At 35.4% G+C, this 24,922-nt stretch overlaps 3 protein-coding genes across 4 annotated transcripts in view; 1 reads left to right on the top strand and 2 right to left on the bottom strand.

The window, feature by feature from the left end:
- Positions 1-450: 450 nt before the first annotated feature.
- LOC109061936 (ankyrin repeat and SOCS box protein 5-like) lies at positions 451-9,544 on the bottom strand. Of its 2 annotated transcripts, XM_042758613.1 has the most exons (8): positions 9,293-9,405; positions 7,944-8,321; positions 3,057-3,136; positions 2,830-2,937; positions 1,983-2,133; positions 1,700-1,834; positions 1,352-1,543; positions 451-1,081 (listed from the first exon to the last, which is right to left on the bottom strand). In XM_042758613.1, the coding sequence occupies exons 2-8, from the start codon at positions 8,065-8,067 to the stop codon at positions 954-956; spliced, it is 918 nt and encodes a 305-aa protein (XP_042614547.1). In that variant the 5' UTR covers positions 8,068-8,321; positions 9,293-9,405; the 3' UTR covers positions 451-953. The 2 variants fall into 2 exon arrangements, with proteins under 2 accessions (XP_042614547.1, XP_042614537.1); XM_042758603.1 differs by lacking the exon at positions 7,944-8,321 and having other exon boundaries at positions 9,293-9,544.
- Positions 9,545-10,442: 898 nt separating this feature from the next.
- Positions 10,443-13,049, top strand: LOC109061988 (signal peptidase complex subunit 3-like). Its single transcript, XM_019079069.2, has 5 exons — positions 10,443-10,709; positions 11,164-11,237; positions 11,917-11,993; positions 12,167-12,282; positions 12,836-13,049. Exons 1-5 carry the CDS (start codon positions 10,567-10,569, stop codon positions 12,966-12,968), a joined length of 543 nt encoding a protein of 180 aa, XP_018934614.1. The 5' UTR covers positions 10,443-10,566; the 3' UTR covers positions 12,969-13,049.
- Positions 13,050-23,472: 10,423 nt separating this feature from the next.
- The window catches only part of LOC109090031 (vascular endothelial growth factor C-like), a 33,727-nt gene continuing 32,277 nt past the window's right edge, over positions 23,473-24,922 (bottom strand). Inside the window, exon 7 of the mRNA XM_042758635.1 lies at positions 23,473-24,569. Within this exon, the coding sequence (XP_042614569.1) occupies positions 24,455-24,569 (115 nt within the window). The 3' untranslated portion in view covers positions 23,473-24,454. The remainder of the gene's footprint in view (positions 24,570-24,922) is intronic.

The raw sequence follows: 24,922 nt of genomic DNA on the forward strand, positions 1-24,922 counted from the left end.
CTAGAATTTATGTCTGAACTCTAAGCTCAAATGGGTGTACTGTACATAGCACATTGATATGATAATTGTTAATACGCAACAAAGGACAGTTAAATGTCATATATCGATCCTGAAGTAGAGTCAGGCATCTGATTAAGCCAGAACCAGTCCAAATTCAGCATGCTCCAAGTGTTTAATCTGTTTATTTTGACCGATGATATCATAAAAGGGCAAGGTGAGATAAAAGCAAGACTATGTCAATGATAATCACCTTTTTTGTGACTATGATTTGATAATTACTATTAAAAAGATGAAGTGTATAAGAAATCCCATGATTTTATTTTTGCTTATGAGTAGTGTGCACTACACTGTGAACATGACTAAAGTAATTAGTTCATTAATCAGGATTCAAATAATAATACATTTATAGCACCAACTGCAAAGAGAAAGGAGACCAATTAGACCATCAAATTTAACATGATATTCTTTATTTGTCTTATGTAACAGTTCAGGATGCAACTTGGGAAGCTGTGAAAATACTGATAGCAAACTGAAGGGTTGTGCTTTTGGGAATTTTTGTTTTAGATTACTTTGATAAAAAAATATAAAATTCACTATATTGGCATGCACTTCAATAATTTAATCCTGACATGATCAAGTTGAATCATATTAGGCATGCAGTTTATATTGACATATAAGAATTTGCGGGTTAAAAATGACTAATTTACATTAATCTGGTGAAGGTATTATTTACAAAAATATAACTTATGTTCATTAGATGCACAAAAATATGTAAGTATTTAAAAAAAAAAAAAACATTTGAACTTAGAATAAGTAAAATGAATGGCTGGCATGATTTAGTTTTTTGTGCGCTGGGGGTCACAAACGAGACTGGGTGACCTTTTTGTACATTAATGCACTTAATATAAGAAAATAAGGGGGGTGAGGGGGGTTTATGGAGGGAGTTACAGAATCTATCGGTACTGGAGGAAACTCTTGAGCAGAGTAGGCAGTTTGAGGTGAGAAATCAGATGCAGTCTGGATCGGCCCATGTAGTTTCGAATACTCAGTCTACACAGCTGACACAGAGACCGCGGCATGGCTATCAATGAGGAAACAGTCAAAGTTAGCAATATCCCCCTTGTTAAAAAAATAAATAATCTTTTTAAACAACTTAGTGGTTCACAGAGTATATGGACAAAGTGACCCAGCCTAAAATAATCATGCAACTTCATCAAAGATACTTTTTTTTTTTTTTTTTTAATTGCATTCAAAATTCACAGAAGATCGTGGATCAAGTGATCTGGATCATTTCTTGAACTGATTCCCTTTCTCTTTCTCTTTCCTATCAAATTCAAATGAGCAACATTACCCTCATAAAGGAGGAGCACAGCCTCTGCCGTACTGCTGGGTGGCGCTGTCTCCAGCGGCCTTTGTAGCTCCAGGTTGCGAGCGTTGATGTTAGCGCCGAAATCTAGCAGCACTCTGATGATTTCTGGACAGTCCTTCTGTGCTGCAATGTGCAGTGGTGTGTCAAGGAAACGGCCCTTCTGCACATTAGCTCCTAAGAAAAACAGATTCATTTATGATAGGGTAAAATAAAAACTAAAGAACTAAGGTGAGATGGTCTAAACTCACACCAAAATACACCAAGTAATTAAATTTCTTTTATTGTGTAGTATGAACAGTAAAAGTGTGCACATAGCCACTTCAAACTCACCTCCATCCAGAAGTTTCTGTGTACACTGGAGCTGCCGGGAGACACAGGCAATGTAGAGAGGTGTTCCTAGATGAGGGATGTCGAAATCAACATCTGCTCCCCACGAGATGAGAGATTCTATACATGCTGCCTTGCCTGAGACAACAAGAACATGTATGCTTACATTTTTGTATGTAACCTCTGCTATAAATACTATACATTCAAATCAATTGATTGATTTATTTATTTTTTAATTTTTTTTTGGTTAGACTAGAGCGGTTACCTGGCAAGCAGAACTGCGTACCTTTGCTAGAGGCCTCATGAATGGGCGAAGGCTGGAACGCTTCTGCCTGTGGCTTTGCTCCATGTTCCAAAAGCACCTCTGCGCAGGTGACACTTCCTGCCGAGCAGGCGTTAAACAGTGGGGTCACGCCGTCAATAGTCGTAGCATTCACCTGCCACATACAAGAATATTTTAACAGCACAATCTGCACAAACAGATCAGTTTGAGCATAGTCTTTGATTATATAAAGAGCAAGAAAACACAAAGCCTTTCCTGAAACAATTAAGGAAGCCTGGGGTTCGTTATTACAAAGAGAAGTTATCAGAAGTGGCTTAATTTCAGTAACTATATGATTTGGAGATAAAATTCCAATTACATTATTTATATTGTTCTTTAGAAGTTTAGTTGGTTACAAATTTCTAATTCAAAACTATTAAAGTTGAATTATTTTGTGAATTTTATCTTCCAACTTATTCCATTATCAACATATTTTTGCTATAGCTGTAGATACGCGGAAAAAATAAAAGCAATGATCTATTGTATAATATATGTAAATGTAAATATATATAAAAGATTACGCAAAAGACTGAACCGTGTACTCGTGACAACAGTATATTTAAGAAATGTCAAGCCAGGGTAAGCTGTGGTTTTTATTGGGGCTAGTTGTCATGTGTTTTAAATATTATAAATGTATGCAATTTATTAAATTAAATATAAAATATTATGTATAATATTTTACATATAATTATAATATAAAATTAATGATTAAAAATAAACATTGAAATATTTGATGGGTAAAACGATGGTATTTTTACATACCTTTTTTTTTTAATAATTACTCATATGCTGTTTAATAACTGTAACTCACATTGGCACCGGCTTCTATGAGAGCCCTGGCACATGCTACATGATCTCCCAGACAAGCTTCATGCAGTGGAGTCACATGATCGATGGTGATAATATTTGCATTGTAACCCTGGTAATATGGGAAAAAAAACACATAAACAAAGTATTTTGTTAGAAATGCTAACATATCAATTTGACCTCTTTTTAACAATTTCTGTTCTGTTTCTGTATGTGCATATATTTGTAAACCTGTGAGAGAAGAGTCTTAAGTGCCAGAAGTCGACCCTGACACGCAGCTTCATGAAGTGGAGAACGATCCGCCCATGAACCTGTGAACACACAACAAATTATTCTTAGTGATAAACAAATGTACTGACACCCAACTGTTTCCCATGACTAAAAAATGCTCTTTCATCTCAGAAAAACAAAGTACAAAACAACCCCCCAAAAAAACAATTATCAAATGTTACATTAACATAATTTACAGCAACCATAATTTACTGTATTTAAAAGCAAACCAATAGTTATAAAAGCACTACCATGTAATTCAAGAGCTTTAAAACACCCACTCAGCCACAATCGGACTTCATATAATTTCCAGTACATTCTCAAGTGAGAGTGGTGTAAGTACTGGTGATTTTGACACTGTCCATTGACAGCTGTTGAGCACAGAGCCTATGAGTGGAATTGCTGAAAATGACAAAGCATTATCATCTACCATAAGAGTGGATCAGCTCTCTAGATACAATAAAGGTTGACTGATTTCAACTGTTGAGCCATTTGAACAGATTCCCCTGTGTTGCTTCAGTACGAAATAAAAATGAAATGATTTCACTACATAAAATGCACCATACAAACCGTAACAAACAGTTATCTTATCGGTATGTGGGAATGAAAGCAATAAGAGCAATATTCTTCTCCTTTAAAGGCAGCAAAATTGTTTCATGTATAAAAGATGGAATTACAAGAGACCTCACATAGCAAAAGCCCAATTACATAAACTCAGTGGATGTGCAGTCCTTGGTGTTCTAATCTTTAAACATTATTCCTAGGCAGCAAATGCCAGGCTCTCCATTCCTGACAACGGGGCATTTTGGATAGCATGTCTTTTCCATTATGTGTTCAAGCGGAAGCCATGTCAGTGTCAAAGTATTCTCTAGCAGCTTTACTCTTCAGAAAGAGCTAAAGGTTCATTCCGTGTCAACTCAGCCAGAGGTCCCGTCCCCCCCAGCTCACATTTTTGATTGTGTTAATATCGGGGTGGGTTTTTTTTTTTTTTTTTTTTTGAGAAAAATACCTAAATGAAGAATAAAACACCAAACACCAAAATATCAAATGTCATTGATGTATATTTACTAGAGGTGTGACGAGACACTTATCCCACGAGAGGAGACACGAGACTGGGTTCACGAAGACGAGACAAGATTTTTACACTTTTTTAAAGAAATCCTCAATGATGAAATATATAGGGAAAAATGTTTTAAAAAATGTAGGTGCATTTTGAAATCAAATTGTATTTTATGAAATTAAACATCTATTTTAATAAATTTTATGCAGGTATAAACAACATGTAAACACTGCAAAACGTTTGCCACAAACTCAACTGTCAGGCAAGTAATTTCACAAAATTAAATAGTATACACAAAAATAAATAATAAACAACACAAATAATATCCCTTTCAAGTAGCAGACAGTGAAGTTTATTATTTAGTAAACTGATTTCCACTTTAATAAAAAAATAAGATTTTTTTCCATTTAATTTTTCTTAACTCAACAATTTTTCTTTAATAGTATATACATTTTTACATCAATTTATTAAAAGTGTATACTTGTTTAGGGCCCTATGAAATGTTTTATTTTTTCTCACCATATTATTTATAGCTTTTATTGTTACCAAATTCTGTGTTTTAGCATGTCTAACTATTTGAATGCATAACACAACTTAATTTATTTATTTTATTTTTTATTAAAGTAGCCTTATGAATTTTTTTCACTCAGAAATTCTGTGTTGTGTATTTACATTTTTCTGGTTATCAAATGAAGGCATAAAACATTAATTTCATCATTTATCATTTAATTGTTGAAAATAAAGCAGACTTTTTGGCAAACAAAGGGTATTTACTATTAAAATTAAAACATGGAAGAAATGTTGTGTGATTATTCCTTTAAAATAATGTTTGTTTCATTTTAGTAGTAATAGGCTGTGTACACTCTATTGTCGTTATTTCAAACAGGACTTTTATTTTGACGGGTTGTCGTGAATACCTTTACAGTTCTGTGTATGTGATATGATGCTAGTTTTACTCAAATCAAACGGTAAAATGCTCATGAAGTGACTCTCAGAGCAGTTCTGGAGATGTTGTTCATGTGTTTACATCCTCATTTAGTGAGACGGCAGACGCTGAAATCATCACGAGCGTCATCAGTGTGTGTTTGTGTGTAAACCTCGCGTCTGCACAATTCATTAACAGAGACAGGCAGAACATACAAGATTCATATTTAAATCGACTTTTGCTGCTTTATATTTACAGATACTAGTCCATAGTGTGATTTGATTTAAGTGTAATGACCTACTTTTGGTTAATTCAAAATTTAAGAAATTCTGTGACATTTCGTGTTAAACTGCATTCTGTTTTTATGACAGGATAAAGACTTCACTGTGTAATTTTTTTCACTTATCATGCGGCCACTTGCATAATGTGAACATAATATCTTACATACCTTATATTACATACCACTGGTGAAAGGGTCAGTGTAATGCAAATATATCTGAAAGGTCTGCACGAGGATATGTCACACCCCTAATATTTACTTTAATATTATTCACTATTTTTGTAGAGGACAGTCAAAATTATGGTTTCAGAGATTCAGAGCCAAATTACAGGGGGTTAAAATGACTTAGAATTACACATAGATTGGTAGGTCTACTAGTATAATCTGTTAATTTTAGATATTTTCTTGCATAACCCCCGTATGGCTCTGAATCTCAGTTGAAAATTGTCATTTTGACCCCTCTCTACAAAATAGTGGATTACTCTGTAAATATACATTGATGACATTTAATATTATGTCTTTCATCACAATGCATGTTTATCTTTCTTCAGAAAAAATATTGACAAAAACAAAAATTTGAGCCAGGGACGTTTCCGCAATTTGGTTGAGTTGACACGGAATGACCCAAAAATTTTAATAAATTGGCGAGCAGTAATTTTGTGCTAAAAAAAAAAAAAGTTATTTAAAAAAGTTTAATTACCAAAAATGCATTTTAAAATTCGAATTTATTTGTAAAGTGCAAAATTTCAAAGCAATGTGATAAACATAGTTTATGTTAAACAAATTTGATAAATATTTTAGTTAACAATTTAACATCAATATCCCTGAAAATAAATAAATAAATAAATTATAAAAATTTGAACCAAAGAAATTGTCAAATATTTTCTCAGATTTTCCCCTAACACTTCCCTGCAACCTCCTGGGCGTCCCCAGACCACATTTTGAAATTTCCTCAATTAAACAACTGCATCAACCTATTGACCACAGTAGCAACAACACAACTACCAATAACAGTGTCTTCAGACATTTTATATTTAATTAGAACCAGAATCATATGTATAACAGAACAATTGTGAGGGTTTTATGGCTTAATACACAGTACTAGTAGCTCCTACCGTTGATTCAAAGTGGATTGAGAAGATCTATATTTAGCAGGAGCTCAATCTAGCTGCCTTCTGCAACTGCCATTCCTGGCACAGAACGAGGCCTAAAAGCAAGAGGCACCCATGTCTCCGTCGCCCCACGGCACATCTAGTCATTGATACGAATACGTCATAGCCTGTAAATGATAGAACGGCTGTCAAAAAAAGCAGCCGTCTTCTCTTTTCAGCTTAGCTGAGCAAAGGAGATGAGTTACTGCCACTGAGATTCCAGACTGACACCTGGAGCTTTAGGTCACAGCTGTGCCTCAGGCAATTACAAGGATACTAAATTACTAGATGCTAGTATCATTTAATGATGCAATTTGTGTGATTTTGTGTTTTCTTGTGCATTTAAAAGAATATATGCCATTTAAATATGAATTAGTTCAAACTACTTCATTATTATGTCAGAGAAACATACTGGCACTGCTCAGTATGAATGCTGGCTGTTTACTGAGACTCTGTGAAAGCTTTCATGAATATCTCAGATCCTGATCTGTTCATGTGACTACAGCTAGGCTCCATGGAGACTAGGACCACTTGTAACGTCCTTGCTTAGTCTAAGCAACTATTCAACTATTCTATGGCACATGGCAGTGATATAAAGGAACCCCTCCCCCTAAACAGTACAGGGTAAAGGACCATGTCTAATGCATAATGCAGAAGGAGTCCAAACACATAATAGCCTATACTGTGTTTACTTGAACACTGATGGCCTTTCTAAGAGGGTTCAAATGTCACCAAACTAGAAATAACTAAACTTAGCTGTGTGCAACAATAAAAACACTAAAACAACACTGATTGTTACCTTAAATTAATAACTACTTGGCCAAGTACACTACATGATAAACACATTACATAGTGCATGCTACTATTTTTGTTCCTATACTTACTACAGTATATGCATAGTCTGCAAAAAAGCTAGCCAGTTTTGTATTTGGGTTGTGGGAAATATAGGAAAGATTAACCAGGCTTTGGAACAAAAAGTTTTTTTTTTGTTTGTTTTTTTTCACCACAGCAAACAATAAATGACCATTAACATCACAACAAGCGCAGATGAGCTTTGCATGACTATCTGCAGTACTGTTCCATTCAATTCATTCTGCTCTGTTGAGAATGATGCTCGCAGGTGTGCGTGCTTCTGACTGACACTGTATGTAGTTAATATCCATCCTTCGTCCAAGCTTTATTCCATTCAGTTTTAATATTTTTTATTTAATAATGTTAACACAATATGTATAGGCTAAATATAAAACAATATTAATGATTATATTAGCAATGATTAATATTGAGAATGTCATTAATAATGTAAGATGTTCATATTATTTATCTAATATTAACTTAATTTTAGACAGAAGGTCCGCCCTTATACAAAAGCATTACTGCAAGGTGACAGGGCGCAATATAAAGGCACATTTATTTACAAGTGTCGATAACTCACCTTGACTAATCAAAATACCCCAGCGCGATTTCTTTTTCTCAGAAAAATCGTCGACGTCCTCTCGCTTTCTTTTCTTGGGTGTATTATCTGAGTACTCGGGCTCTCTGCAGGGAACTTCAGGCATGTTTGCATCAGCTCTGTGTCCTCCTCTTTGCACAGCGTAGAGCGCGTTTGACCAGCGACCTTTTTTGATTGGCTGCTCGGCTTGTTGTTGTTGTTTCAGATCTCAGCAAGTAGGGTTGACTGCATACTGGAGCAGTGGGCGTGGCGAAAGATCAGGGCGTGTCGAAAGGTAGGGGGCGTGGATAAAGGTCTTTCTAATTGGTTAGGGTTATGGTTAGGGGTAGGGTTCCGTCACGGCTCTGGGTTCCCTGTTGGCTACGGCAAAAATTTCGCTTATGAATATTAGTCAAGTCACGCTGATGTTGCTTGCTAAATTTTTAAGGAGCATCTGGTCACGTTACATAACTAATATTCATAAGCCGAGCCTTTGCCATAGTAGAAGAATAAACGCCCACTTACTAGGATTACGCCTACTAGGCGCACGTAACCTAACGTAGCCTAATTTATATTCAGGAGATAAATATTCGCCATAGTACCAAGTCGTTGTCCGTTAAACTATTTATATCTCAAGTTAAGATTAGAACGGTGCCACTATTATTCCGACGCAAGCAGCTAGTAATAGAGTCAGGATTCCAAATGGATTTTTCCCTCGTTCACCCTTAACATTTATCAAAAATAGATGTATTGTAAAATGTGTGACAGTTTTAAATTGTTTTAACTTTACGTCACACGTCCTTTTGCGTCATATAGATCTGGACTGACACCCCAAACACTTCAGTTTGTCTGTTGTTGTCAGAAGCCAAGCAGGTTGCGGATAATAACGGATAATTCAAGCATTCATCTCAGTTAATTTGTTTAGGATTTCACATCAGGTCATTTGCATGTTATTAAGGTCATAATATAGGGCGACAAAAGGACAAAAAGGAGTGAGAGTCATACAGACAGAGAAACATTTCCACAGACAAAATCACTACATTTTTCTTTAGACTTCAGACAGTAAAGATTATATAATGAATAGATGTGAGGGATGCATTACTATATAGTTTCATTCAGCCATTTACAAAATGCTATGAGAAAATAATTTTCCTTAACTCAGTGTTAGATAAGAACACGCTGACCCAGTTTTATCAGGTGTACAAACTGGGCCGTGCTGCAGAAGCTTTCTCACACCCTATAGTCAAAGTTGTACCAGTGTGCTTTACAAACAGACATGAAGACCCTATATAGTGACTCAGAACGTGCTCCAAAATATATAGCCTCAGTACGTCCCATTCTTGCCTACTTACTGTGCCCTTGGCCAAAATCGTAGAACTCAGCTGCGATCCGGGCCGCCTCCTTACGGTTTCCTTTAACCACATAGAAGTGGGTCAGTATGTTTAAGCTGATCTTGACAAAAAGTTTAAAGCAAAAAAGGACAAAAATTGAGAGATAGACATTGCTATACTGCGAGCCGAAAGGCCGCTCCTCCAAAATCTCAGTCATTGCTGCTGCTCAGTGACAGCGAATGTTTTGGAATGGGATCCAGCGATGTTTTGATGGGGATCATATGCCAGGCCAGCCCAGTTATTCCCCAAAGCAGCTGGGCCCAAACTAGAGATGAGATAAGGCAGCTGTACTTTTAGCTAGTGGAAAATGGGCCACTTGACTGAGGCATAACAATAGGTGTTGTCATTTGTTGGGATGTTTGTCTCATGATTCATTGTGACAGCTGTGTTTTCATTACACTGTTTGTATTTTAACACATTGTTGCTATAGAGCAATATCTTCTGATGACAGTATTTTTAAAAGTATTTTTGTTTATGTACCATTGCCATTGTAAAAAGCAATGGTTAATCCAATTATAACAGAAGAGTTACCAGGATGATGCCAGAAGTATTTGGTTGATTATTTGATTCCTGGGAGCATTATCATATTTTGATGAGTATTAGTACAGTGATTTACATGGAAAAGATTTTACAAACATTTAATTTTGCTTTTATATTTTTTAAGAACTTAAGTGGTCCTTCTGAGGAAATGTTAACAACAGCATATTTATAGGAGATATTAATATTTCTACACACTTGTACTAATAGACATTATAACAGGTGAATCAGCTTCTCATAAAAGCTCATTGTGAACAAATGAAAATATTTGTATTTCTCTTTTACAAATTGTATTATTTTGGGGAAATTCCACATACACAAATGGTTAGGGTCATTTCCTGCAGGAGACTTTTTTAAGTAATAAAGAGTTTTAATCAGTAGGTGTTATGTACACTCTGGTGCAAATTTTTTATGTTACATTTACATTTTTGTATAACGTTGTGTATAGGCCATAGACTGTATGGTACAGGCTACTTGACCCAAATAAAAAAGACCGTGCTCTTTGACTGTTGGTGCAATTCCACTTCCTGACCACTGGGTGTCAGTATGCACTTTCCAAAAATAAACAGGAAGTAAGTCTTGCTTCCGATTCCTCTCTTAACTGCCTCACTTCCTGCTCTGAACCTCCGCTCGGAGCGTTACAATATATCTTTGTTTTGCAATACATTGTTGTAGTTTGATCAGAACTAGATTGAATCATGAATACGGTACTGTCGAGGGCGAACTCGCTCTTCGCCTTCTCTCTCAGTGTGATGGCAGCTCTCACATTCGGATGCTTTATTACCACAGCCTTCAAAGACAGAAGCGTACCGGTGGATATACACGTATCCAAAGTCATGATGTAAGTTACCTGCACCGTTTCTGAGTCTGCGTCCACAGGAGCGATATGAAATCAGCGTTAATCTCATAAAAAAAATATTTGATATACACGAGTCCGTTCAGAATCATTTGTTTTTGCAGCATATGGGACGTGTGGATTCTGCTGATCTGGCGGCCAATAACAGTGCAGCACATCAGCTATGCAAATTAAATGAGTATATAGATTTTTATAGGTTTTTTTTTGCAACAATATTATGATCTGGATCTGAAATTAGAAAAAAAATATGAAACACTATTCTGTCATAGTATTCCCTGTTAGCATTTATTTTGTTTTTGCTATTACTTTATTTCCTTTTGTACATTTTTTATGTGAATGGGCTGTCAGGTTTGAATGTAACGTTAGTTTCATCACGTCTCACACATCTAAGCAGAGAGGCACTTTACTTACCCTCTCATCTTCTGTCTTCTTTCTCCAGTAAAAATGTAGATGACTTCACAGGACCACGAGAGAGGAGTGACTTGGGCTTTGTGACATTTGACATCTCTGCTAATATCCTTTTGACAGAACAGACCACTGCTGTGCCACCAAATTACCACCATGTAGATGCCAAAATAAATAAATTAAATTAAATTAAAACCATTACTATAGGCTGCAGTTTCTATGGAATCCCATTTATGCAATGAGAAACAAAGTGAGAAAATAAGGGTAATTGTGACTCACAATTCAGACTTTTTTTCTTGCATTTCTTAGAAGAAAAAAAAGTGTCAGAATTGCAAGTTGTAACTCGGAATAGTGAGGAAAAACTATGTTTGAATTTGTATTTATTAAAGTTCATATCCAGTCATGGAATAAAAAAAAAAAACAGAAAAGGTAATTTGTAAATGCACGGGAGACATAGTGAGATATAGCCTAAACTTGCAATTCTGAGAAGAAAATTCAGAATTACTTTCTAAAAAAAAGTTTTTATTCTGTGGTGGAAAAAAGCATCCAAAAGTTTCAGATTTGTAAGTATAAATTCAGTTAATCCCTAATTTAATGTTTCTTTATTCACTGTTTTATATTTAGCATTTTTTTTTCTGCAAATGCAATTCCAGTGTAAATGCATTTATGCCACCTCAGTGCATCATTCATCAGAATGATTTTTGTGGTATATGTGCCAGATTCAGTTTTGCATTGCAGTTTACGCCTAGAGCTAGATCTGCATTATTTGCCTTAACTGCTTTATAACATCTGCAGCCAATATTTGACTGGAATGTAAAGGAGCTCTTTCTTTACCTGACTGCTGAATATTCAACCAAAAGCAATGTAAGTCTTGACCGCTTCAGTCTATCCAGGGAGTCAGTGGGCCTGGTAAATACAATGAACTGCTCTGTTGATGGAAATCTGTTGAGAGCTGGGTATTTGTTGTGTTGTAAATGGTAATATTTCAGACCTGTCTGTGATTTTCATATCAGTAAAGAGTCTTAATCCCATGCTAGGCACTGAACCAGGTGGTGTTATGGGACAGGATTGTCTTGAGAGGTGACAACACCAAACTAAACCTGAAGGATGTTAAATCCAAGTACTTCTTTTTTGATGATGGGAGCGGTCTAAGGTTAGTTGCTTTTTCTTTCATTATTTTTTTATTTTTTCACAATGTTGTCAATACTGTCTGGTTTCGCAAAAGAAATTATTCCCAAACAAGGCCACTGCTAAAATTTTGTGCATCTCCGAGCAGCACACAGCAGTGTTTTGCTATTGAATGAATCCACTTTTTTGAAAAAATCGAGTGAGCTAATGATTCAGTGAAAAATAATAAGTTGAAAATGAATCTGCACTGATCTTGTTCAGTTTCATTATGTAATGCTAGTCAAATAAATTACTTTAGGCATTAAGGAATTATTTTTTATTTTGTTTAGTTGTAAATGAATCACACAATGCTAAACTGTGCATGTAAACCGCTGGGAGATACAGATGGTTGTCATAACCAGAACTGCATTAATAAAAAGTCTTATATAAAAAAAGTCAGTATAAAGTATTCTTCAAATTATAATTTCAGTAGTATTTTCATGCCATGACCGTGGGGGGAGGAACTAGATATATGACATAGAGAACTGAAAGGATAGGAATTGACTAATCTCTCTAATGTCTCTCTATTTTTAATACAGGGCGAACAAGAACATCACTCTCACTCTCTCATGGAATGTGGTGCCAAATGCTGGAATCCTGCCATCGGTCATGGGTTCAGGACACAAGAGTCTGGCCTTCCCTGAAACATATGAAACCGCAAAGAGCTATTGAACTGTTACAGTCCATCCCAAATCATATTTGTAAATGTTGTGCTCTGTATGGGTTTTAATAAAAGTTGACAAATTGTCTTAAGGAGTGACTGTTGTTAAAAGGGGTTAAGAAAATAATTACAGCATACATGTATATATATATATATAGAGAGAGAGAGAGAGATTTTTTTTTTGTTCATTGTCTCATGCAGATAGTAATATTTTTATTCAAATATTACTATAGTATTATAACAGGGTTATTTGTTTCTGGTAATTTAAGAGCACATGCAGAATTTGATTCCACCTCTTATTAAACATACCTGAACCAAATAATTAGGCTCTTTGGGTTTATTTGAAAATTACAAGCAGGTGTTTAGGAGTGTATTTGGTACTAAACTGCATCAAAATCGTCTCTCCAATGGTTTTTTACTTGTTATTTGAAATTGTGTGTGTAATGTAGCAAGGCTACTTAGATTACACAGTACAATAACATCCAAATCAACTAGTTTTGGGAGAAAAATTAATTGTTTTAAATGAACAGATTCCAGATTCAGTCACCAGATGGCAGCACCTGAACACTTCACTTTGCCTGTTACAGTATTTTAATTGGATACACACTATGACTGAATTAATACACCAAAGCATACATTGCTTGTGATAATGTACCAGAAACATATATATAGTTTATTTGGAACTGTTAACACATTCTTCTTGTTTCCAAACAAATTGCAGGTCTCCATGCATTACTCTGATAGTGTCTTATGTGTGAACTCTTTTTAAAATCACAAGTCTGTTGGACAAAACTCAGTGAACTAATGTGGAAAAACATCTCTCACCAGTTCAAATACAATAATGAAAATCCCATACTCTGCTTTCTTAATTGTCTCAAATTTATCTGTAACACAGTAGTTTTTTTTAATTACCAAAAAATAGAACATTTTGCAATGCAAAAAAAATATTGATTATGATTGAAACCCAAATCACAAACACAAAAGGAACAAAAGATCAAAGTTTCTTATTCAGTGAAAGGTAATAGGCCAAATATTTTTACCCAAAATTAATTTTTTCAACATACGTAATAGAAATAGTTTTAGCAGTTCAAGCTGTTTTGCTATAGTACACATGGAGTGAATAATAAGAGGAAATTCACCCTCATTTGTGTGAGCCATTTGGCTCAAAAGAGAACATTCTGGACATTTTCACTAAAATAAGATACAACCCAAGGTTTAAAGTGAAGTGACTGTGGTGAATTAGAAGGACTTTATACTATAACAAAACCAAATGATCACATAGCTGGAACTTCTCACTGTCTCTTGAAAAACTAAGCATGTAACCAATAGATCAGAAGGGGGGCTAACACAGAAGATCACATGTCTTGTAAATTGAAAAATCTGTGATTCAGTATATACAAGAAAACTAACAAATGGCTTCAGAAGGTATGAAATATAGCACACAAATACTATGAACTGCTTCTTTGATGCTTTTCGTCATTCTGAACCACAAAAGCTCCTGGTGACTCTCATGATCAGCCTTTACTTCATTGATGTTGACAGAATTCACATAACTTTTCCTTTAAGATGTATATTTAAGTCGTTTTACAATAACATAAAAATAAATAATCCTTAATCTGGGGTTAAGCTTTGCTTAAATGGATTGACCACAAAAAAAAAAAAAAAAAAAAAAAAAAAAAAAAAAACACAGTTCATGTTTTTATGGAAGTGGACTGTGTAAACAGGAATTAATAACAGATTCCATGGCAGATAATTCCTGTTCTGGAGTCAGGTGGCAGGCAGCACCACCGGAGCGCAGGGACTTGAGTAAGCAGGGACACATTGTGTTGAAGTCCTTCAAACAGAATGCCACAGATGCTGTTTGTGTGAATCTTGCCTTGTCTCCATATGCTCTTCCTCTAATTCCCAATGCAATTCATTGTAATATTTGCCATTATTTTGGTCTGGTGTCCATCTGTGGCATTTAAGGAAATCTTCTTTGTGGCATTTCCTAGTTAGATAGAATAGAGATTCATATCACTCTATGATGTGCTGTTTTTCTAGCCTCTGTGGGACACATTCCACTTGTCTGATTCATTTCAAATTGAAACACAAGTATTCAGGTATAGCTATTGTAAATGAAATAAATTCCTATCTTGGAATAGATTATTGTGTGTTCTTGCTTGAGATTCCACTGTTGTATGTGTCAGTGTTTCAGATTATAGTGTTTGTTTACTCTGTGCAACGCTTTGGCTGTTCGTCTTGTGTCTCTCCAAAACGAAAAAAAAATGGCCAGTCTCAACAACAATCACTCGATATTTCCTTTCCAGCCCATGTCAAATTCAGAGTTCAGTTGTTCGGTGTATGCGCTTTTTTGTCTTGAGGGGAGAGTACGGAGTGCAAAGGATAATCAGGAAAACAGATTTGCGGAGCAGGGCTATCTGAATCACTGGAGTTCAAAGGTGTCTGTTTTCCTTGCTAAGACTCCAACAAGCTTCAGAAAAATTTACATATGAAGTGCACGTATTGTGCTTCAGCTGCATCTTAGGAGAGCGATGCTATTTGCTACACTCAAATGTTTAGTTTCCTACATGATAACACCAAAACTTATATTGCTGCAGTTTCAGACAGAACCTGGGCTTTTAATGAAGAAATGCAAGAAATATGCATATGGTTTTATGAGTGAGTTAATAAGGTAATTCGCTTAACCGATTTGTTCAAAAATCCTGATTAAACCTAGAACCATCTTTATGAGAAAGCCATTGAATCATTAATTCAACTGATTTGCTCAAAAGCCATGATTCCATGATGAGTGGGTGCTTCATTTGAATAAGCTCTTACTTTGACCATTAGAAAGTATGTTCTATGTAATCCGAATGTGTGTAGTATGAAAGTAATTCATCATTTCACACTCTCTCATGGCCTCATGGGATAGTTAATTATTCACTGGACGTGCACTTTCAGAAGGTCATAAGGGTAATTTTTGTATACTATTTTATGAATTTGGACATAATACTCTTTTCACATTTGGTTATTATATAGTACGGAAGTATGCATATCCAGATACAGCCATTGTTTTTATAGCTGAGTCATTGAATCATTCATTCAAAGTTTGTTCAAAAATGCTGATTCAGTCTTTATGAATCAGTCATTGAATCAGTTGAACTGGTTTATTCAAAACATCATAATTCCTAAATACCACTTCTATTTAACCTTTGGGCAGATGGATTATAGTAGGACCTGTAGGTTCCACCTCCAAAACTCTAACCATACACAAAGATAATATGATATAGGCATGAAGTATCTACACAATTCTTACACTGTGAGAGAACTGCGAATTCACACACTCTACCGTCTTTCATTGTTGTATGTTCAATCCAGCACACACCCATCTCCTGAAACACAAGCTAACGCATATAATGAGATTCTCAGTGGCTCCTGCTTCGCCCCTTAAAAAGGTCATAAGTTGTGTTCAATTTCTATAGCAGGAAGAGTGCATGATAGTAAATAATGGGTATTATGATGTAATATATGGTGTGAACGGGTCGCAGTGGCTTGAAGACTATCTGACAATCTGGAGAGCAGGGCCATTGACACCGTTTCCTTCCCTCCTCTGAGGATATTGGCCATCCTTGAAAGAGTTTCTTGGACCCAGTCAAGACTCTTGTTATTGTCTTAGTGTATCTAGGAGACAAACTGACAACAAACTGCTTTTGTGCAAAAAAAAAACAAAAAAAAAGAAGTGTTACGTTTAAATGAAATCCCGAAATTATGAACTTGAACTTTGAGCAACAGTGTTTGGAAGAATTTCAAGGTATTGATAAATGTGTACGATAAAAAATGATTGCTGGGAAAAGGATGAAATTTGAGAGAGGAATTTTTATTTCACCTTAGAAGCTGGATTTAATTTTAGTATGTACTTTCAGTGAGATAATAGTAGACTTTGATTGAACGAAAATATAAATTGATGTTGACACTTAAAATTATTACGGCTGGTGTAGTTTGGCCTATATTTAAAACATTCAAAGAGTTTCGTCATAATGTCTTCTCAAAAGGTGATGTTCACTATAAATCTAAAATCCCCTGAACTGCTTGATGAATATGTGGTTTAAAAATCATTATCCCCTCTAGAATTCGGTTGAGAAAACATAACCCTGCTTTTGGTTAAAGCTGAAATAATACTTAGACAACATTACTTATGTGCTTTGACAACAAAAATTTCTCTGATTTGCAACAGGAGTGTTCCGTGTCCTCCGAGGTTTAAGATCAAACATTTCTTTAGAAATTAAAATCTGAAAATGTACTTAATGTAGTTTTATTTTTGAGATTTTTTTTCTTCATTATGATACAAAGTTTTATCACCATGACATTTTTTCTCTTTGTCCCCCCTCCTCCCCCAATTCATCATAAAAGGATGCATTCAAGTAATTTATATATAAATAATTGCATATATATATATATATATATATATATATAAATATATATATATATATATATATATATATATATATATATATATAATATATATATATATATTCCCAAAATATAAACAAACATAAATATAAAAATATATATATATATATTCCCAAAATGGGAACCAACTGAAGTAGCAAAGTTAAAAGTGTGAAAAAGAAGACTGTGAATTTATGTGTGTGTTGCTGGGCACCACCGGCTGTTTCAGATGGATTTAGACTACATCTGGAGTGTGCGAGTTACATTTACAGGCTATAGTAGCCCCAAACAGCCTAAAGCCATGCATTTATAGATCCTGTCTGTGATTTAGCTCATTCTCAAAGTTTTAACAACAATTGTAGACTCCAATATAGCTGTGGATCTTAGTGGAGAGCAATGGTAAATCTCCTCGTTTGTGCAAGCGACCTGTGGGATGGCTTCAAAACATCAATATCCAACCAAATAGACAGAATAAGCCTAATATAATCTAACAATTCCCAGATGACACAAAGCATTTCCAGAAGTAAGGGTGAAGCTTTGTCTTTTATGTAGGCCTTGAAGAATGCTTACTTGTAAAATCTGCTCATACAACTGGTCCTATTTGAAAATTGTTCCAAACAGCACACATAGTCCTATTTAGACAACAGAGGAATTTCCCAGATATGATGGTTGCTGGGAACAGATGGAAGTTATCAGATGGATTTAGAAACAATGGATCATATTCATAAAGGGTCATGATAATTCTACTGTCCACAAGGTTTTTTTTTTTTTTTTTTTTAAAGGGGTAAGATGATGCAGAATGTGTGACAGTATAATAGATTCTGCATTGTGGATTATCATGTAAACACACCTACTTTGGTTTTGACCTTTTAAAACGGCATAAAATACTCATTGTACAAAATGAGATGTATTTACTTTTTAGTTTATTCACAAGTTTATTTGGAGCTGATCACAATCAAAATGAATCTGATTATGATTTTACTGCACAATAATGTGACGTCTGGTAATTTCCATGCTGAATAGGACAAAAGACAAACTAAATATTAACATCATAACATGAAATCTCAAATGGGACCTTTTGAAATGACTCTCTGAAATTTTAATTAAAAGGTTGTTTTTAGTGAATATTAAAATACGTTTTGATCGCTGACCTACCTTACTGCAATAAATATGCTCAACGTCATCTTTTCTTTCTCAACATCGTGGTTTTAAGAGATCCAGTGAGTTTAAGAACAAACACACTGAAGCTGTGACAAGCTGGACTTGCTTAACTGTGGTTTTTATTGACTAAACATGTTATTTCAACCAATTCTGAGCCAGTCTGAACCAGCAGAAAGCACTCTTTTACTATATACTGAAATTATGCATGCCATTTGTATTACTTATTTGTTTTAAATGCTTTAAGGGTCATTTTACAAACAACTTTTTTATAGATTAAATGTCTAGAAAAGGATCAACTGGATAGCATGTCTGTGAATGAGAACTACACTGCTTGAACTAATTATAGGATAATATGAAATAATAATAACCATTAGTAAGTGAACTATTCTCAGAGAATGAAAAAACAAGATTATTTGTTTTCTCAAATGTTACTCACAGTCTTTATCCATGGGAGAGCACAAGCTGTAAAATTAAAAATTGATCAAACCAAAACATCCTAATGCAGCCAAAGGAAATAATTGGCATGGCTGTAAAAATAAGACAACACTAAAATGAGGCTTCAGCTATCACAGTGTGAAATTAGACCAATTTGAAGTTTACTTTCCTACCGATTGTCAAAATATCACATTGTAGATCTTGTTGCTGGTTGAACTGGTCATTGATATTTCTGTCTAAATGTTTTTGACTGTAATCCGATGATTGGATTAGATTGGTTTACACCACCAGTGTGAAATGTGGTTTTATTTCTAGTTTTGTTCCATCCTTACTCTCTTTGAAATGAACAAAGTCATGCTAAAAATCCTGTATTTGCTAGAAACTTATACTGGATCTTACGTGTTTATTCTGGGCCATATTTTCCAAAGTATCACAGACCTAATGGCTTGAGATGGCATCTGCTTCGAAAGCTTATCTTGATAGATTATAACTATTTTAGGCTCTCCAAAAAGAAGGAATGTAATGTTTAAGTTTAAATGACATGCTATAGAAAAAGTACAGAGACAGATAGCTGGATTCTGAGAAGTATGTGTCTATAGCAGGGCGTCTGTTGACCCCTGGCTGTTTCTTCACAGACGTACATGGGGTGGCTTTAATTGCTGAAAGGAAAAACACCCTCCCAACTTGCCAGTATCCACATCCTCTCTTTCTTGCCCTTTCGATTAATTTTTCATAATCACTTAATGGTTTCCTTTTCCCACATGCTAAAAAAAAGCCTCTTTTCTCAGCAAGGCCTCTGCGGAATTCATGCCGGGCTGACTGGCTGAGGAGATGAAGTTGGATGCTGTTTAGTGCAGACAGCTCATTTTTCTGCACCCAGAAGCTGCTGTCATTTTCAAGAGATGAACATTTAGACCCCAGCCATCATTCTGAAACTTGTGTGGGATACTGTGTGTTGGGGTCGGCCTGTGACTGACTGATTTGCTGAAAGGCAGAGACGTGGGAAATAAGGCGACGTCTAATTTAGAGGAAGTCTTAATCTTTCAGCGGAGGAGTGGTCGGGAGGTGTTTACCTTCTTAAACTTGTGTGTTTATTGTGGTGGTTTGGTGGTTTCAGGCAAGGAGGAAAATGTAGGAGGGGGCGCTCTGGCTCGACTAACTGGGCAGGAAGAGGGTGAGGTGCTATGGAAGGATTTGCATCCTGTAGGTCAGGTTGACCAGCCTTATTGTACTATAATATGGATTTTTTCATATGACTACACTTGCTAACACACAACTTTGAGTGACAGCAGGACAACCATGATTCCCAGTGCTGCCGGATCCATAAAAGCAGCAAAGAGGCCAAAAACTGTGCCCCCTCAGGAACTCAGTCTGAAATATCCATGATTTATGGCCTCTGAGAGAAGAGAAAGAAATGGGGTCTGTTTTCTGGGCCAATCAGTCAGTCATTCCATGTTCTCCCTCTTGGGTCTGTCGGGGACATTGAGAGGGAGTCATTCCATGTCTCAATCATTTGAAGAGCATACCCAACAAATACCTCTAATGTTACTATATGGATCCCTTTTCATTATGTCCTCGGAACACAATTATTTATTTGTAGGTTTTACTGTTTATAACCATAAACTAACATTGCATGGAGGTTTTTGTGTAAAGAACATATAAAGAATGTTCACTAAAGGTTATCTTTCATTTTTAATACACAAACAGTAACATTTCTAAATGTTGCAGAGAGATTTTTCATAACTCTCATGCATTCTAATATAAGGATCTCTCTTAATTATTATTGTTTTTAGTAGTAGTAGGAGCAGCAGTAGTATTATTAGAAAAGTTGTTTAGAAGTGCAAATTATTTTAAATTAATAAACAGAATATATGCATGCATAAATTTACCTTTTTTTTAGCCCACAATATGTGAAAAATATTCTAAAAAAACCTGCAAAGAAAAAAACAAACTTTCACTCATATACCATCCACAACTTAACATTTTTTACCAGATGCAATTTTTTTTTTTTTTTTACGTTTAAATGCCTTGATGGATTTGTTTCTTTCAAACACGCAGCGTTTCACTTCACAAAACATTAAGATACTGAAAGCACCAATTCACTACAAAAGATAAGTTTTTATCAGTTGTTTGAACTCTGACCCATACACCACACAATAACCACAGAAGATCAAGTAATTAAAAACTGATGTAATGCTACATTTCTCCAAATCTGTTCCAATTAAGTTTTATTTTTTATTTTTTATTAAATGTCCTGAACAGAAACTTGACAGCTGGAGTTTTGTGAGTGATTGGAAGCATAAATTTCCATGCTGGACGTTTAGTCAACTGAGGACGGGACTCAGCTGATTGCCAGACCCCTAGTAATGATACAAACAGATTCCACAATCAGCTCTGAAAATAAACTATGCATTTCCCCTAAAGGTACATGCAAACAATGCAGACCTGTTGGTGTCATGCAGGGATAATGTACAAGAAGGCAATAATATCCCAGACCAACTGCAACTTAATTTTGTACATATGAATCAATATTAAAATCATGCACAGGTGAGTTAAGTAACATAGCATCCAGTGTGTGACAGCACAGCACATACAGCAGAGTGATCTTAACTGCAATGCAAAACCTGGCAATGCGACAGACACCTAAATGATGCCAGGTGCATGATACTGGAGCCCATAAAGGTGTAAAATACAGGCAAAAATTATAGCTTTTATGGACTTAAGGATTTATTTGATGACCTCTAGCTGAGGTTCCCAGGACCACACACAGGGAGAGATATTTCTTCAGCAGTGTAACATACTGTATTTCTGCTTATTGACATGTTCTGGCTACCACAAGTTTTTCTATGCATAATCAAATGTTCGTTACTCCACATATATCCGTAAATTCGTTGTTGTGCTGTGTTTCGGCTGGAGCTTATTTTTATTTACATTGTATAAACATTATATCCGGGATGTCTTAAAGTCTAGTTCTTTAAATTAACAGAACAAACCACTCATTTATTTATTTGTATGTCCATACTTGTTTTCGTTTCTAGTTCATTGGAATATGCAAGCACCAGACGAAAACCCAATGTAGGCTACATTTTGAAATGTAAACCTCATATTCATTCACCACAAAAATCAGGCTACATGGTTTCCCCCCATTCTCAAATACTCATATCCACTTACTGGGCGGCTGTTTCTAGTTATTTCACAGTGATTCACTGCGAGCGCACACATGTTATTTTTATCAGGTCTCTCTTGGGATTGTCAAGCGGATGCGGATGCCTAAGGTACAATCTGTTGCAATCCAGGTTACAGGGAAACTTTGTTTCAGATGGAAATAGATAAATAGTGCAAAATTTTACAGCATAAAGTCCATGGTAGCATGTCAGAGTATTCAATGTTAGAGAAGAAAGAGGAAATACAGTCCAGATGCAAAATGCAGGTTACCTGGATGATCCACATGTGATGGTTGTTTGAGTCCCTTGTTTGTTCTGAACAGTTAAACTGAGCACTGTTCTTCAGAAAAATACAGAAAACCTAAAAAAGGTTCAAACATTCACTGATGCCCCAGAAGGAAACACGATGCATTAAGAGCCAGGTGGTGAAAACTTGGATGAAGAAATGTTTTCTTATTTTGTTGAAACATAATTTTTTCCATTTAGTACTGCCCTTCAGAAGCAAAAGAAGATACTAGCATGTTTCCTGGAAGACAAATTAAGTACAATTTACATTGATCTTCAAATTCCAAAAGTTTTCACCCTTTAAACCTTTTTTATAATAGTTGTGTTTGAGTCCCTCAGTTGTTCTCAGTGTGAAAAGATGGATCTCAGAATCATACAGTCACTGCTGGAAAGGGTTCAAATATGCAAAAGATGCTGGAAAACTGAAAAATCTGCAGGAGCTGGAGGATTTTTCTGGAGAACAGTGCTCAGTTTAACTGTTCAGAACAAACAATGGACTCATGGACAACCAAAAAAAAAAAAAAACAAGGCTGGTCAAAAAACAGTCATGGATGATCCAGGTAACCACACAGTATTAAGAACCAAGGGTTCCCAAACTTTTGAATGGGGTTATTTTAATAGTTTCAGCTTTTTTTTTGTTTGTTTGTTTGTTTTTCTTGTGGACTAAATCTTTTATGTAAAATATCTTACTCAGGACAGTACTAAATAAAAAATAACATGCATTTTGTATGATCTCTCTTATTTTGTTCAAATTATTCATTTTCACAGATTCTACAAGGGGTTCCAAAACTTTCACATGCCACTGCATGTGTGTGTGTGTGTGTGTGTGTTGGCTTAGGTTAAAACACAAGGGAAAGAGGCCACCTGCTGCATGAATATGCTTGAAGACAAAAGACGTGCTGGATTTAGCTCCAGAGCTTGTTTTGATCCTTCTCATCTGATGGCTGAAGATTATGGTTCCATTATGGAGCTACTTTCTATTGAATGAGAAACAGTGAAAAATCACACGCACACTTTTGGCAGACACAGACACAAGGACTGGGATGGAAGCAGAGGTGATTTATTATATTTACAGTGTCAAGCTGAAACTGTGGCGGATACCAAGTGGAATTGGGCCAATCACATTCCTCCTATGTTTTTATTTACTGAGGTCAAAAGTCTTAAAAGACCACTGATTTCCAAACTTAGAGGTCAACTTTCTCCATTTAATACTGCTTTTTCTTAAGGAGGCAGGTTGGACATGACATGGATTCCATTCATCCATGCATATATTGTCAGTCATGTAACTCTTATGCAGCTGCTACATGTAGCACCGGTTTTCAGCTATTAATGGTCGATATCCAGGTTTATGTGCTGTATTTCCATTTAGAGTCTTCAATATTGTTGGTTGACTTGCGTAATGTTCTTAGACTGTCAACAAGCAATGCTTCCAGCACAAAAAAAAAAAAAAAAAAAAAAAAAACTCTTTGCTGGCTTGCACTGTCAGTTTGATAGAATTTAATCTGGAATGATAGGTGCATATATTTGAAAGTCAAAACTGAATACATTTGAATCATGTGCAGTATTATTTCAATAAGATAGTCTAGCTTATAAATAAGTTAACAATATATAATACAACTTTATACTTTATTTTAAGGGACTTAACATGATATAAAAATATTGATCACAGTGTTTTTTCTTCGCAGAGATTCGAAATGAATGCTATGAACAAGGGAGTTTCAAAACATTTCATGGCAATAAATTATATAATCATTATCTGACAAATACGAATAGACAATTCAATTAAAACAATAAAAAAAACATGACTCCAGCTTTTAGAAGTATCTCTCTCGGTCCTTGATAGCTCACCCCATGCTTGATATGTGGGGTTTAATGTGGACATTTCTTGTCTCCCATTACTCCATGCTAGTCCACATGACTAGCACATGTGAGTCAGATAAGCAGCAGCCGAACATAGCACTGCTCCAAATGCCAGCGTGTCCGTTAGTATTCAGCGCCACCTGAGATGTGTTGAGTTGTGTTTAGTTCAGTCTCCCCCAGTATGTGGGTATGCAGCGACACAGTTCCTCACTGAAATACTCATCATCATTACATCCTCTTTTCTTGGGGTCAGTGTTACATGGTGGCCTGACACAACTAAGAAAAAGAGAGGGGAAAAAATGGTTTACTATCTGACATCATCACTGTAGCATTTAAGTGCAGCAGTAACATTTTGTCAAGAGCTATTTAAAAAAACACCATTCACAGTATTACTTGTAGAAAGTTCAATCAATATGCAAAAATTTGACAAAATAGAGGATGTGAACCTATTGTAACACTTTACAATAATATATTAGTTAACATAATCCAACAATGAACAATATTTCTACGTCATTTAATAATCTTAATGTTAATTTTCAACATTTAATAATACATATTTAAAATCAAATTTTGCATCTGCAACATTACTTAATGCACTGAACTAATATGAACAATTAACAACTGTATAT

The sequence above is a fragment of the Cyprinus carpio genome, chromosome A1, assembly GCF_018340385.1.
Source record: "Cyprinus carpio isolate SPL01 chromosome A1, ASM1834038v1, whole genome shotgun sequence".
Classification (NCBI taxonomy): domain Eukaryota; kingdom Metazoa; phylum Chordata; class Actinopteri; order Cypriniformes; family Cyprinidae; genus Cyprinus; species Cyprinus carpio.

Bases quoted from the DNA above. Each gene is read 5' to 3' on its own strand.
- LOC109061936 (XM_042758603.1), bottom strand. From the start codon at position 9,488: ATGACTGAGATTTTGGAGGAGCGGCCTTTCGGCTCGCAGTATAGCAAT. The intron at 3,137-9,292 runs GTAAGTAGGCAA...GTGTGTTCACAG, and splicing joins CGATTTTGGCCAAGGGCACA to GTTCATGGGCGGATCGTTCT. The intron at 2,938-3,056 runs GTTTACAAATAT...CCATATTACCAG, and splicing joins TTAAGACTCTTCTCTCACAG to GGTTACAATGCAAATATTAT.
- LOC109061988 (XM_019079069.2), top strand. From the start codon at position 10,567: ATGAATACGGTACTGTCGAGGGCGAACTCGCTCTTCGCCTTCTCTCTC. The intron at 11,238-11,916 runs ATATCCTTTTGA...CTGCTTTATAAC, and splicing joins GACATTTGACATCTCTGCTA to ATCTGCAGCCAATATTTGAC. The intron at 12,283-12,835 runs GTTAGTTGCTTT...TTTTTAATACAG, and splicing joins GATGATGGGAGCGGTCTAAG to GGCGAACAAGAACATCACTC.